This window comes from Pteropus vampyrus, unplaced genomic scaffold (assembly GCF_000151845.1).
Source record: "Pteropus vampyrus isolate Shadow unplaced genomic scaffold, Pvam_2.0 Scaffold40, whole genome shotgun sequence".
NCBI classification, from domain to species: Eukaryota; Metazoa; Chordata; class Mammalia; order Chiroptera; family Pteropodidae; genus Pteropus; species Pteropus vampyrus.
The window spans coordinates 2,268,035-2,283,950 of record NW_011888821.1 but is presented as its reverse complement, the minus strand read 5'-3'; the positions used below and the strand labels follow the sequence as shown (position 1 = coordinate 2,283,950).

The 15,916-nt window shown below is 46.7% G+C and overlaps 1 protein-coding gene across 1 annotated transcript in view; it reads right to left on the bottom strand.

The window, feature by feature from the left end:
• The window catches only part of METTL22 (methyltransferase like 22), a 26,931-nt gene extending 19,936 nt beyond the window's left edge, over nt 1–6,995 (bottom strand). Inside the window, exon 1 of the mRNA XM_023529660.1 lies at nt 6,936–6,995. Coding sequence (XP_023385428.1) covers nt 6,936–6,995 — 60 coding nt within the window. The remainder of the gene's footprint in view (nt 1–6,935) is intronic.
• Nucleotides 6,996–15,916: the final 8,921 nt, after the last annotated feature.

Here is a 15,916-nt window from a genome sequence, read left to right as displayed (position 1 = left end):
GGCTGACGCGTGCAGTCCTATCTCTGAGTTTTGGGAGGCTCTGTAGTAGAGGCTGAGGTGAGGTGCTCCTGTCACCTGCCTAAGTTTGCTGGGATGGCTGGCCTGGGTGGGACTGGTCTGCGTTTGGGGAGCTGTCAGATAACTCGCCCTAGGTCACTCTACTACTAAGTAGTGAGGGTTGGATTCGAACGTGCGTTGGTAGGATGCTAGCGCCTGTGCTGTTAACCAGCCTGCAGCTATTTATTAACCCTTTCCCCATTGAGAAAAGAAAAAAGTGCAGCTCGCTGCCAGTGTGAACATCACACGTAGGAATGCTGCATTTTCTAGGATTTGACATTTTCAGTGATTGGGAATTACTATATTTTGTAAATGGAAGTACCACTACTGAAAACAGAATGCTATAAATAGAATGATGTCGTTTGTTTCCAAAGACTGTCGATCTACTAGAGCGATGTGAAAATAATCACAAAAGCGAGATGTTTTGTGGCGAACTTTGAGGGTAGGGTTAGCGCTCTAATCCGTGAGTTTTCTTGGGGTAAACACTGCAGCTGCAAGTGTTGCTGGTGAGTATTCTGCAGGCAAACGGGAAATGGGTTAATTATTGTTGTCATCTTTGCTCTTAGTACTTATTAATAATAGCTGGTAGTTATTTCATTCATCCACTCATCAAGTCCCCAATGCCAGGCTAATGAAGAATCTTAAGTCTTAAGTGGAATATAACAGCAAATGAAATTTAAAACAAATGTTCCCCTCAAGTGAACTTCCAAGCACAGAGGACCACGGATGTAAAATGTATGTGCACCTGTGTGTCTCACATGCACACGTACACACACACACACATGCACGAACTCAGCACCTCACTGGCACCCTTTGTCTTAATTATTTTTACATAGATTTTCTCTTTTCGATACAAAAGAGAGTCAACATCAATTTCATTGTTATCGTTGATAAAACATGAAGGGTTGATAGGGTAACCAAGCAACACAGATTTTTTTTCTTTAAAAGTGTTTTTTAAGGAAGCGGATTGTGTTTCCTGAACTCCCCAGGACAGTACACAGAGAGCCAGCTGGCCATCTTGGGATCCCATTGTAGTCCTGGTCCAGTTGTCCCCAGGGGATGTAGCTGTCAGAAGGGCATGGAGGAGGGTGGCTCTATATGTTTCTGAGTCTCAGTTATTTACAAGCCACTCTGCTGGCCCCTCTGCCTTTGAAGTTCTTTCTCCAGCCACACACCCACCCCTGAGGCTCAGAGAGGTGAAGTGACTTACTCAAAGTTATCCAGCTCCTGAGTGGCAGAGCTGGAATGCAAACTCAGTTCTCTGAAGTGTCTGAGTGAGTCTGTTGGACGGAGCCTTAGAGTGAAAGACCCTTTTAGCACCCCAAGCACATCTCTTTCTCTGAGAGTCTTCTTCAAGGCTTGGAGATGCAAGAGTTATGGTGCTAACTCATGTATGCTGGAGTGTACATTACCCCTGCTGCCTGGGCTAATGACATTATGTATGCAACAAAGGGAAGATGGACTGAACTGCTAGATGTGTGATAAGAAGCCAGCTTGCAGGAAATTGCTATCAGGTGATTAGTATTAGCTTGGGTATTCAAAACACCCCCTTTTCCAAACGTTGTGTGTTTACCAAATGCTTAATGTGTTTTTTAATCAGTCCTAGAAGATTTTGTCCTCCTGGAGAGAGATCTCTTCCCCTAGGACTGCTGAAAGCAGATAATTATAATTCTACCCCCCTTGGCTCCCACCAGCTTCTAACAGCAGCTGTTACAAATGCACAGTGATCACCTCTCTGGTTCCTGGTTCTGTGTGGACAGACACCAAGCTAACCTTTGGTTGGACAGAGCTGGCTTCAGATCCCTAGCACGATGAATCATAGTCACTCATTCAGCACATAATCACGGAGAGCTTTTCACATGCTAGGTACGTGGGCAAGTTACTTCTCTGAAACTTAATTTTACTTAAATTTACTGATAATAATACCTGCCTTGAAATGTTGTATGAATGAGTGAGATACAACATGTGGAATGTTCCGGGTGCAACCTTCTTCCACTTCTTGAGGTGATCTGACAGGATCTGGTGTATTTTAAAGAACCTACCAATTTCATTAATTTTACCAAGTCATATTGTTAGATAAAAAAAAGGCAAGTTACAGTGTCATATGTCCTGTATAATATTAGTTACGTAAGAAGAAAGAACTCACAAAATACAGTTTTCTCAGAACATGCATGTAATGTGAATGCACAGAGAAAATTCTGGAAAGATGCCTTCAAACTGAAACCTCGGTTTCTTCCTGGGAGGGAGCTGGGCTGGGGGTAAGTCCAAGAAGATTTCGTTTTAATGTTTAAAGCGCTGCATCATGTATCACTTGTATAGTTAGAAATTTATTTAAACATGAAAATACAAAGGGGTTTTCACTGGTCAGATGTGGGACAATATGAGCATTGAAACAAATAGTGGAAAGAATAAAATAATCATCCTCATCTATGTAAGTGGCACTCAAACAAATGGGCCTTTATCCCTTTGGACTGCTCTAAGAAAATATCATAGAGTGTGTGGTTTACAAACAACAGACATTTATTTCTCACAGTTCTGGAGGCTGGAAGTCTAAGATCAGGGTGCCAGGATGATCAGGTTCTGGTGAAGGCCCTTTTGGGGTGACACAAATATTCAGACCGTAGCGAAACGCTTGTGCGCAAATGTTTATGAGAACACTGTAATAGCCAAAAAAAAAAAAGTCCAAACAACCCAAATGCCCATCAGCTGGAAAATGGAAAAATAGCAAGCGGTAATCCATATAATGGGGCATTTTCCAGCCGTAAAATGGAACCAAGTTCTGATATATGTTACGGTGTGGATGGACCTTGAAAACACGATGCTAACTGAAATAAGTCAGACCCCAAAGGCCACATATTGTATGATTGCTCTTAGGAAATATCTAGAAAAGGCAAAACCGTGGAGACAATAAGCGGATGAGACCAGAGCCTGTGGGGAGAGGGTAGGGGGAGAGAGATTGACTGTTCAGTGGGTAAGAAGTCTTCTCCTGGGAGACACACACGTCTTGGAACTCGACAGAAATGGTGGTGGTTAAGCATTGTGAATATACGCGATGCCACTGATTGTATACTTTAAAACAGTGAATCTTATGCGAATTTTACTTCAAGAAAAAAAATCCATGAGTTCATAATGGTACTAAAATTTAAAAAATGTGAACAGGGAATGAAAGAATAACTGTAGAAGGAAAGATGGATAGAAATTTAGAAACACTCTTTAAAGTCACCATAATAGTGATTGATCCAGACAAAAATCTTCAATGATGTTAAAACCATTGGGAAAAGGGCCATTGTGGGACAGGAGAGTCACACGGGCCCTCACCTGACCAGGCTGGCACCCTGATCTCTGCCTTCCAGCCTCTAGAACTGTGAGCAATGAATGTCTGTTGTTTATAAGCCGCCCAGCCTGTGGTCTGCTGTCAAAGCAGCCCAAATGGACTAAGATAAGATATAATTTACATACCATAAAATTCACCATTTGAAAGTGTACATATCAGTGCATTTAGTAAATTCACAAGGCTGTATAACCACCATCACTCTCTAATTCCAGAACATTCTCATCACCCCAAAAAGAAACCCCATGCCCGTTAGCATTCACTCCCCATTGCCTTCTCCTCTACCAACCACTGCTTTCTGTCTGTATGGATTTTCCGCTTTTGATATTTCCTATATATGGGATCTTACAGTATGTACTATTTTGTGTCTGGCTTCTTTCGCTCAGCTTAACTTATTTTCGAGGTTCGTCTATGTTGTAGCATGTATCAGTACTTCATTCCTTTTTATTTTAAAAAAATATTAAATTTATTGGAGTGGCATTGGTTAATAAAATTATATAAGTTTCAGGTGTACGAGTCCATGATACATCATCTGTATACTGCATTGTGTGTTCACCACCCAAAGTCGAATCTTCCGTTAGTAGTCAAATAATATTCCATTGTATGGATAGACCATATTTATTTATCCATTCATTAGTGGATGGACATTTGCATTATTTCAACTTTTTGATGATTATGAATAATAGCACTATGAACGAACATTCATGTCACATTTTGCATGAACATAAGTTTTCATTTCTCTTGGCTACGTACCTAGGAGTGGAATTGCTGGGTCCTATGGTAAATATGTTTAACTTTTTGGCAAATCAGCCAGGTCGCTTTCTGAAGTGGCTGCACATTTTGACATCCCTTTAGCTGAGTATGAAATTTCCAGTTGCCTGAAGTTTAATCTCCTTGGGGAACTCTTAGACCCAGTGTAAAATATGTCCCTCTGAGTGGCCTTGGCGAGGACACTGGAGCATTTATACACCGTGCTCCGCAGTCATTGGTTAGGGCTGCTAAGGATGTCACTTTTCTGGTCGACTGTGTGTGAGCAGAGTGACACCAGAGACAGCCTTCCGGTGCAGCCGGTTAGAAGTCAGGCCCCTACGTTTGGTAGTGGTGGAGGAGGGGATACAGTGAGGGATCTGTAGCACCTGCTACTGTTGTTCCTGTGAATTGTGTAGGATGACCCAGCCTGTCCTCATATCCTCCAGAGGGCTGCAGGTGGCCTGTTAAAACCGCACGATTTAGGGTCTGTAGCGGACTGCAAAGTATCCTCCAAAAATTCTTGCCCACCTGGAATCTCCAAATGTGGCCTTATTTGAAAACAGGGTCTTCGTAGATGTAATCAGTTAAGGATCTTGAGACAGAATCATTCTGGATTGAGGGTGGGCCCTCCATCCAGTGACAAGTGTCCTTATAAAAAGAGGAGAGGGTGCAGAGCGATGAAGGCGGCGTGAAGACAGACACGGAATTGGAGTGACGGCTCTACAAGCCAGGAAACACCTAAGATTGCCGGGGACACCAGGGGCCGGGGACAGGCGTGAAACCGATTCTCCCTCAGAGCCTCCGGTGGGCGCCAACCCTGCCGACAGCTTGATTTCAGACTTCTGGTGTCCAGACCTGTAGGAGAATAAATTCCTGTTGTTTTAAGCCACCCAGTGTGTGGTCCTCAGGAGTAATAGAGTTTCAGTTGGTTCGTGCCCCTAGGCTTTGCTGTCCCCGGCTCAGAGCGCCAGTCTAGCCCAGTTTCCATGCCCGTGGCCAGCTCTTCTCCTCCTGCAGTTCATAGCTTAAAATTCCCTGCTCAGATAGCTCCCAGCCCAGCCTATCATATGTCACACCCTACCATCTGCCCAGGTACCTTTCTGTCACACCCCTGTTTTAGTTTCCGCATAGGCTTGTCGCTCTCTGGAATGACCTGTTATTTTTTTACTTGTTTACCTTCCATCTCTTGTGCTGTCGTGTAAGCGCATGACACCAGGGCTTTGTCTGTCTGGGTCATTATTACAAGGTGCTCACCTGTGCATGACAGGTGTCAGGGTCTATTTTGCAGAATGAACAGGAGACTGGAGACCCTTGGAACGCCACCGGAAGCGCTGTTGCCCCTGATGTCCTCGGGAGGTCGTAGCTGCAGAAAAGCTGGCCATGACACCCCACCCGCTTCCTCTGTGTGGGGGGGAGAAGAGGTTTTAGGATCCACTTAGAGCTGGATCAGAATGTTCTCTTTTGAGATGAGCTTAAGAAGTCACCCTGTTCTTCCCTGGGTCTGGCTTCGGGAGAATAATGAATGTTTCCAATAGTTGCAAGCCTGCTCTGATTTTCTTTTCCCTAGTAGGTTACCCCAGGACCTAGAATGCTGGCGGAGGCCTTAGAGCAGCGATGTGTCTTCCCAGCCAGGCTCCTTCCCTCCTTTGATTGTGGCCGTCTCCTAGCGCGGTGTCCTGTCATCATATCCTGGCACTTATTGCAGGCTCCCAGTGCCATCACTGGGGAGCTAGAGAGTGGGGTGCATCCCCTCTGAGACCCAGAGCAGCAAGAGTATGATAGGGTGGGGAGGGGTGCGGCTAACGCACTATCTTCCCAGGGGAGGATTAGCCACTTATCAACTGTCACCACTCAATGGCCCTTGCGGGTCTGTCATCTGATTTCTATTTCGTTTTATTTAAAATGCTTCTGTTTCCTTTGAGCTTGAGCTCGGATCGATCTTTTCTAGCTGACTCTGGGATACGAAGCCACGTCCTGGTTATATTAACACCGAGATGAATGGAGAATGTGCCAGGCATCTCTCAGATTTTACCGCGACAATCTCGCGACCGAAGTACTCTTCCCGTTTCACGGATGAGGTCAGAGAGGTTAAGTCATGGCCCAATGTCCTTCCTTCCCTTCCCTTTCCTTTTTATTTCTTAAAACATTTTTCAAAGTTAATAAACTTCATTTTTTGGAGCAGGGTTAGGTTCGCAACAAGATTGAACGGAAAGTACAGAGATTTCCTATGTACCCTCTGTCCTTACTCACGGGCAGCCTCCCCCACTAGCAATACCCACCCCCCTCACCGAGTGGTTCACGCGTTACAACTGATGAACTTGGAAGTGACCTTCTACCTGTTCAGACTTTGGGCGACCTCTCTGAGCAGCTTCCTTCTGGGTGACCTGGGACAGGATTACTCAGTGCCTTCTCCCCTGTAATGCCTCTCTCTGCCCCCGCCCCCGCCCCCAATGTCAGCAACCGTCCCCTGAGGTGGGGAGTGGGGGCTGTTACTGCAGAATGTAGGTGGACCCTTTCCTGCCCCTTTCATTCTGTTCCCTGCTTTTGTCATGCATTTTTCCCCCTCTAATTTGCATTTTGCTCTTTTCAGCCCATAATAATCCATGAGCCTTCAGAGCTCATAAATACACTTTGGGAACCCTCTGCAAACCGAGTGTAGTCCATAGAGAGCAGCCAGTGGGATCAGGGGATCGGGTCGTGGAGGGTCCGTATCTTCCAGGGTCTGCTTCAAGAGCAGTATTGGGAGGGGGCGGGGGTGAGGCCCCATTGCCTGAGAACTCGCACCGCCTGGACATACCGGCCTGCTCCCACCCAGCAGTGCAGAATCCAGCGCCCACAGCTCTGGTGCCTGCTGCATGGTAGCACACATCATCTGTCATTATCCAGGCTACCTTAAGAGGGGGTCACTAAGGCTAGCTCCGCTTTGCAGATTAGCAAACCAAGGCTCAGAGATGTGAAGTCACTTGCCTGCAGTTGCTCAGCTCCTAGTGGGCCGGCCCAGGTGCGTCTGACTCTGAAAAGTGGCTCAGAAAGGTGAAGTGGGTCTTCTAGAATGTGCTCCCAACTGTCTGGAGTCGGGCAGCCTCAGTGCCCATCTTGGCCCTGTCCCCTGTTCCCTGTCTTAGTCAGGTCCTCCCGGAAGCAGACCCAGAGGTGGGAATTCACGGACAAGTGATTCATCGAGGAAGGGCTTTCGGGAGAAGCTGGAAAGGGAGTGAGGGAGGCAGGACGGGGAAGGCGAGAAAAGCATCATGGGAGAGCAAGCTCGGTGGAATCTCAGCCTCGGCGTGATCCTGTAAGGGACTCTGGAGCATAACATAACATCGCAGCATTTGTCCTGCCTTGAGGCAAGCGTAGGAGTTTCCTAGGGCTGTGGTAAGAAATGACCAAACCGGGCGGCTTAACACATTAGAAGTTGACTCTCTCATGGTCCTGGAGACCAGATGTCTGAAATCACGGTGTGGCAGGAGTCAGGCAGCCTCAGTGCCTCCAGGGAAGGGTCTGTCCCAGGCCTCTCTTGCAGCTTCTGGTGGCCGCTGGCTGTCCTGGCGGTCCCCGGCTTGTGGAGGCGTCACTCCATTTTCACCCGGCCATCTCCCCTGTGTGCCTGCGTCTTCTCTTCCTCTAAGGACACGTCATTAGATCGAGGACCCTTACGCATAATCCGAGATGATCTTCTGGGGCCAGACTCACTCCGCTAATGTCTAATCCATCCTCCACTCTTTCCGCATGACTGTCTGTTTGGGTGGCTTGGCCAAAGCCCCTGAAACCAGCAATGACTAATTTATGCTAAAAAAAAAAAAAATGTAATTCTGTGCATGGGGAAATCTCACAGCCAATGGAAGGAAAAGCTGAAAAGGCCAGGCTTTGAAAGAGGCAGAGTCCAGAGAGGCTCAGGAAATTTAGGGCAGAAACAAAGAGACCTTCTTCGAGGCATTAGAAATGAGTTAACTCCACGTGCTCCGAGCGCTTTCTCTCATGATGTTCCCGCTTCTCGGTGCAAATTCCAGAAAGGGGAGCATCCGATTGGTCTGCCTCAGCTGTGAGTGGACGGGCCACCTGGACTGACAGTTCCATACAACTCCTTCTCGCTCCTGGTGTGCCGGCCATGCCAGGCTGCTGGTGGTTTTGCAAAAACCATGCTACCCTCTCCCTGGGTCTTTGCACCCAGAATGCCTTTCCTCCTGACTTGCCCTCGATAGGTCCCTACGCGTCCTCCAATGTCTCCACCCTCTGGCGTTTTCTCTCTTCTCTTACCAGGCTGAATTAAGGGAACTCTGTGCGCCGCAGGGGGCCTGTGTTTACTTCTCAGCTCCTTGAGGTGACTGCATTCTTCCTTCTCATCTCTCCAGCCCCTGGCCAGCTGCTGGCTCAAGGAGCCAGCTCAATAAATAGCAACTTTTTGTATGACTTTGGATATTATTCTTGTTCTGTGGGGGAATTTTAGCTGCAGGCGAAAAGGGCAGCTTGTACAAAAACAAAACTTTCGATTGGGAAAATGTGCTGTAGTCAGAGCAGCACCGAGGTCTGTGGAGGAGAGAACAAGCTAGGGTGGACTGGCGGGAAGGAGCAGCAGGCAAAGCAGAGGTGTGTCACATGCTCTGGGACAAGAGCTAGACGGGGGAGGCTGGAATGCCAGGGGAGGAGGGGCACGCAGGAGCTGAGGGACCTGGAATGGGATAACCAGCAGCGACAGCCATCCCCCCAGGGGTGCCAGCATGATGTGGCGCAAAGGACTGGGCTCTGGAGTCTTGGCTTCAAGTCCCGATTCTTTTGCTAATGAGCTATGTGAGTGTGGGCGAGTTATTAGTGTCTCAGAGCCTCCATTCCTTTCATCTGTAACATGGGGATGATAGTACCCACCTGACAGAGTTACGTCTTAGGGACTCAAGGGGACAGCCCAGGATGGGATCTAGTATATAATAGGTGCTCAATAAACACACATTCCTCTCCTCAGCCCCCGAAGAGTTCATGTACAACCGGGGGCAGCGAATTATGGCCTCAGGCTAAACCCAGCCCGACTGCCTGCTTTTGTAGGTAAAGTTTTATACCGCAAGGGCAGAGTTGAACAGTTGTGACAGGAGCATGTAGCCAGGAATGCACTAAATATTTCCTAGTGTGGTTCCTTAAGAAAAAATTGGCTGAACCTTTATGTATGTATAAGACGAGTATCTTCTTTTTTTTATTTTTTATTAAGTTTATTGGGGGTAACATTGGTTAATACGATTTTATAATTTTCAGGTGTACATTATACTTTGACATCTGTATATTCTATTGTGTGTTTACCACCCAAAGCCTAGTTTCCTTCAGCTACCATATATTTGATCCCCTTTACCCACTTCACCCTCTCTCTATCCCCCTATATTTGACCCCCTTTACCCTGTCTATTTCCTCCTTCTTTCCCGACCCCCTACCCTCTGGTAACCACTAGTCCATTGTCCATGTCCATGAGTCAAGATGAGTATCTTTTATCGGAGCCTCACCTCTCTCTCGATTGTCACTGATATGTGGCTATAGACTAGGGGACCTGAGCTCAAATGCTCACAGGGGTCTGGCCGGTCATGACAGTGTGTGGTTTGCTTATATAAACATTTCTGTAGACGAATAAGCTATTGTCTGTTTTTTTCTTTAAACACAATATCTTCTGTGTCTTCTTGGTTGTGTTTGATAGAGATTGGATACTAAGAAATTTATTTATTCATTCAGTAAGTGATTATCAAGTGCATGCTACATGTCAGGCTGCCTTCTGTAAGCTGAGAATAAATCAGTGAACAAAAGAGACAGCCATTCCTGCTCTCAGGGAGCTGATACGTGTCGCCATGAAAGGCAAGGCCTGGCCATGGAATGGAAAGAGGTGGGGGCTACGCTGAATCGAGGGGTCAGGAAAAGTCATTCTGAGTGGATGGTCTTTCTCCTTGAGGGCAGACATAAATTTCTGTACTCGAAGAATAACTAAGCACCGTGAGAGAGGGATGATAAAACCCCATCGGTGCTGGAGGTAGAATGGGAACATTTGGAGATCCGGTCCGTTTTCCTCATAGAGTTCATGCTCAAGAAGGGAGACACATAATTAATAATAATAAAATAATAATAATAATAATAGCTAACTCTTGCTTTACGTATATGAACTTATCTAATCCGGTGAGAACTTAAGTGATGCAAAGGAGAATCGTATGGTATCCTGAGAACTCGTGGTGGGAATGGTCCCATGGCTGAGATGTCTCACGTGTCCTGCCTACACTTGTCTTGGAGATCTATATAGCGGCACCGTCTAATAAAGTAGTCACTGGTTCCATACGACTATTGAGCACTTGAAATGTGGCCAGTGCAGTGGAGGAATTTCATCTTTAACTCTTAACATTTTAATTAATTTAAAGTTAAATAGCCACCTGTGACTAGTGGCTATGATTTTGGATGGCAGAGCTCTAATATATAGAATCTATAAAATATATTTTACACCTCCGATCTCCTTCATGTTTCTTTTGCCAAAATCCAGCTCTCCAGTTACTTCATGTTTTTGTTTCAATCGACTTACCATGTTAAAATAATCTTTACAAGAACTTCGCGTGCTACGGCTGGGATGGAGAATGTCCATTTCTTGTCACAAGGGGAAGGTAGCTGTGAAAGTGAAGGTCATGGAAATGAGGCAGGGACACTCAAGTCTCACCCGGAACTGCCCACGTCCGAGCCTGGAGCTTGCTCCGCCTTGGTTAACGAGAAAGCGACAAGCGTTAGGTATGAAGGCGTCTGTTCCAGCACCAGATCTATGCTGCTTCCTTGGAGCGCGCGGGAGGACTGGAGGAGAGCTGGAGAGGAATCGTCTGCCTCTCCGTGTGGCCAGAGGTCACGCTGTCCTTGATGCGCCCCCGTCTGAAAACACTCTCCCATCGTACCCACCTCCGGACCAGGCAGCCCAGCTTGGGGAGCTGGTCCATGTGCAAGCGCACGAAAGGTGGCCGTGCCTGCTTATTCGGCATTCTCTCCCCAGAGCCCGGCACATAGTAGATGCTCGAGAAACACGCGTCGAGGACGCTGCGTTCTGCCTCGCTCCGCCGGCCCTTTCGCCTCGTCACCTTTGCGGTCGTGGCTCTTGGTGTGGGGTACGATGAAGAGGCTGCGCACAAAGGCGGTGCGTCCACATCTTCTCCTATCTATCTCTCCAAAAGGGATCCCTCATTATGGGTCAGGAACCGTCTTGGCGAGCAGATGACGGAGAGACTGCTCGAGTTAGTGCAGAATTAGGGACGGGTCCCATCGGCATCTTCATTACCTACAATAACGTGCTAGGACGTAATGTCCGAGGCCAGACAGGGAGACCCACCACCAAACGAGGCAGGAAGAGCATCTCTGGAAATACCCCCGGAAATATCGTGGACTTTGAAAGCGAGGCTTTCTGGGGCACGTGGCTCTCCTGTGGGCTCCAAGCACCTTGCTCTTCTTTGTGACAGAGATCGGAGAGATTAGGAACTTCGGCTCTGGGCAAGTTTCTTCACTACTGTGTGTGCCTCCGTTTCCCTATCTGTAGAACGACAGTAATGTTAGCACATGCCTCTCTGTGAGGATTAAGTGCGTCAATGTGGGTGAAGTCTTAACGGGGCTTGGCACACGGTACGTGCTCAACAGACATTAGGCATTTTTATCATTGTTTTCCTTGTCTGAGTGGAGCCACGGAGAAGCTGCCAGTCCCTCCGCCTTCTTGAGAGCCTCTCCTGGGCTTTTTTGTCGCTGACGATGTTGGCAGCACTCAAGCTCTTGTGTGCAAGGACCAGGGGGGCATGTCAGCTCCGCTCGGCTCTGACCTTTGCATGCAGCTGGCTCTTGTTCACCGAGGCTCTTTTATGAGTCACTTTTCACTGTACACTGTCGAACAGAGGACTTGTTTTCCAGGCCTCCTGACAGCAGGCTTCAGTTCTCATCTCCTGAGCTGCCGTGAAGTTTGAAAAGGTTAGAGAGGGAAGTGGAAGGTGAGGCGCATATAATGGAAAAATGTAAGCTGGACTGTCGTGGCCCGACTGCGCTCTGCCCCTCTCGGTATCCATGTTGGGGGAATAATTGCTAAACGGGGGTGGCTATGCCCATTCTGTCTGCAGCTCTCCTTCCTTGCAGGAACCACTCTGCTCCAGCCTTGTGGTTCTGGGAGAGACTGTCAGTCATGACACTCACGCCCCTGGAAGAGGGTCATGTGATCCAGGATGGCCAATCATAGAGCCCCAACCTCCTGGTGGCATAATTCTAGAAAAGGGCATGTGACCCAAGGTGGACCAATCAGATTCTTCTTTGGGATTAGCCTTTGGACTTTGGGAGATGGGGGCCCTTGTTCTCTCAGACTTGGTGGGCCGGGAGGAAATAAGCTTGGGACCTTTGCCTGTTATGTGGCTAGAGACTGAAAAACAGAAGCAAGCAAAGCTAATCGATGGGTAAAGGTCGTCTTGATGATAGATAACCTTCCAGCTCCAGGATATAGCCATGCCCAGAGCCGGTCTTTGAACTCTTCATTTTGTGATCCCTTTTTCGCTTAGGCTATTTTGGGTTAGGTTTCTGCAACTTGAACTGAATGAGTCTAACACTGTAAGATTTATGGAGCATTTACCTTGTGCCGGACACTGCGCTAAGTGTTTCGTAAGCATTGACTGATTGATCTTGGGTGAGTCACTTCACCTCCTGGAGACTTCATTTGCTGGTAAGTAAAATGAGTATAATATTATAAGAATAGGATTGTTGCGAGGCTTAAGTGAAGTAAAGCATACAAAGTGCCTGGCACGTAGTAGGTCCTTACTAAATGTTAGCTACTTTTCTTGGACCAGGGAACTCTGTGATGGATATCTTTGTGGGTGCTTTTGGGAGCAGTTGCCTCTGTACTTCCCAAAATGGAGTCGCAGAATCAAAGGATATGCACACACAGCACCAAACTGCTCTCCAAAAACATGCCTGTTGTATTAGTTACCTGTTGCTGTGTAACAAGTCACCACAAATTCAGTGTCTTAAAAGAACATACATCTATTATGTTGCCATTTCTGTGGGTCGGGGACCCAGGCATGGCTTGATAGATCCTCTGCTTCACAGGCCGCAATCAAGCTGTCAGCTGGGGCTGGAGTCTCATTCGAAAGCTCGACTGGGGAAGGATCTGATCCCGAGCTAACTCAGGTTGTTGGCAGAATTCAGTTTTTCCGGAGCCATTTACTGAGCGTGTCCCTTCTTCACTGGTGTTGGTTAGAGGGCCGTATGTAGTTTTTTTTTTTTTAACCACATTGGCCTTTCCAACATGAACTGTGCAAGCCGAGAAGGCAAATAGAGAAAGTCTGCCAGCAAGATGGGAATCACCATCTCATGTAATCACGGAAATGACATCCTATCACCTTCGCTGTGTTCTGTTCATTAGAAGCAAGTCATGGGTCCCGTCCACACTCGCAAAGAAGGGGGTTACACGAGGGTGTGATTGGATTGCCAGGAGGTGGGAGGATTGGGGACCAGCACATTTTCCTTTTATAAACTGTGCTCTTTGTGTCCTGACTCAGGAATCTTGCTTAACCCAAGACCACAAGGACCTCCTTCCATGTTCTCTGGTTTTATAGCTTTAGTTTTCTTACGCTTTGGTCTGTGATCCACTTAGAGTTACAGTACTCGCCATTTATCTGCAGGGGATCCGTTCCTAGACCCCCAGTGGACACCCAAAAATGCGGGCGGTACCAAACCCTATATATATTATGATTTTTTTCTTAGACGTACATCCTTACAATAAAGTTGAAGCCACTCTTGCTCTTTGAGGCCATTCTTAAGTAAAATAAGGGTTACTTGAACACAAAGGCTGTGCTGCTGATAACCGAGACTAAGCGACTAATGGGCAGGGAGCGTATCAGCATGGATAGGTGTGAGATTTCATCACACTATTTAGGACGGCATTACATTTAAAACCTAGAAATTGTTTATTTCTGGAATTGTCCACTTAACATTTTCAGACTGCCGTTGACCACAAGTAACTGAAACCGTGGAAAATGCAACTGCAGACAAGGGCGGGAGGTAGGCTACGGTAATTTTTATATGCGGTGCAAAGTAAGGATAGATGTTTATTTTTATTTTTGTGTATGATGGTCACTTGCGTGACATAATTACAGTTGAAAACTACATGCAGCGTGATTGCAATTCTGATAGTAATATCCTTCGCGGTGTGAGCGCTTAGTAAGTCTAAGACCCTGGCTGAGAGTTTCACCTGCATTGTTTTATCCGTTTCTCACAATGACAAGACGAAGGAGGAACTAGTTTAAGTCTTCTCAATGCTACGCATCTGATAAGTCAGTACCCACCCATGACATGTTTTGTTACATTAACAAAGCAAGATGTAGAGTATACTGCTTGCGATTTGTGTAAAAAGTGATGTGTGCACGGACACAAACATACACATGTACAAAATCGTGTTTGCTTGCACAAAATAGCCCTGGAAGGACAAAGACATTGCTAAGCGTGGTGACCTCTGGGCCAGGGACCTGGCGACTGGGATGACGAGAGGAAGGGAGATTTTTCACCGTATGGCATTTTGTACCTTTCGAATTTTAAAATTTGTGTGTTTCACAACTTGAGCCAACATGACCTACGTGAGAATAAATATGTCAAGTTAGAGAAAAATGAAAGAGGTCCTGGTGGTCTACTTTCAAAGCCCACACTCCTATTCACCATTCTGGCTCTATTTATCCTTTATCGCTTCACTTACCTTTGCCTCTATACTTCTACCTGTTAATTGAGGATTAAAATAGCACCTGCCTCATAGAATTGCTGTGAGGGCTGAGGCAACACAAGCAAAACATTCAGAAAAAGACCCCGCACCAGAGAAAGCTTAATAAATGCTATTATTATTTCATTCATAGAAAAAAAGATTAGAAATCAATGTATCTTTATTATTAATATTTTCTTTATTATGTCATACGTATTCATTTTATTATATTAATACATATTAATAGAGATTTCTCTGGCTGTGGGATAATAGGCAATTTTGATTTTTTTCCCTTTTTCCTCTAAGTTTTTTTGTTTTTTAAAGTTTACATACTATTTTTATATTAAACATTTCCACTCCTTCCCAGCCCAGACGATCCCAGGAGTCTCTGGTTGCAGGTCCTCTAGGGGGCTGGGGGGTTCTATTCAGACTTTAAGTAACAGCCAAGGTTGCATAAGGCCAGGCTCGTCTGGCCTGTGTCTAGACGCCTTGTTTCCCTCGGTTCTTGTAGAAACGAGATACTTCTGAACACTGGAAAAATGTTTCTGAACAAAACTGCAGCGCCAGGGGGAGCGGAAGGAGGTAAGGAGGGTAGTTAATACATTTATACATGAATAGGCATCAATTATGCCCACTTTTCAGAGGGCGGGCAGACACTCAGAGAGGTTTCAGACATGCAAATGAGTTGGGGCATGGAGATGACTAGCTGAATTGTTGAAGCTTCCAGTTAAACTACTATTTTTGTCTCGATGATCTGAAATGACAGGGCACACTGGCCTGGATTGTCGTGGGGACAGCCGCTGTCTGGCTTCGGTCCCCCGCATCACATGCCTCGATGTCAGTCTGGGGAGGAGCGGTGGACAGTGGAGTCAGATGTCCTGCACTTCGGTCCCAGTATGCCCTATTTCTGCCCCAATCGCAAATGCAGTTTGGCTTGGGGTCCCCGTTTTCGGGACGCCTTCTCTGTTGCTGGCCTGCTCTTGACCTTCTTCCCACAGTTTTTTTTTTTTTTGTAGCAGAATGGAGACCAGACCCCACTTTGGGGACCAGACCCCACTTTGGGGACCAGGGTT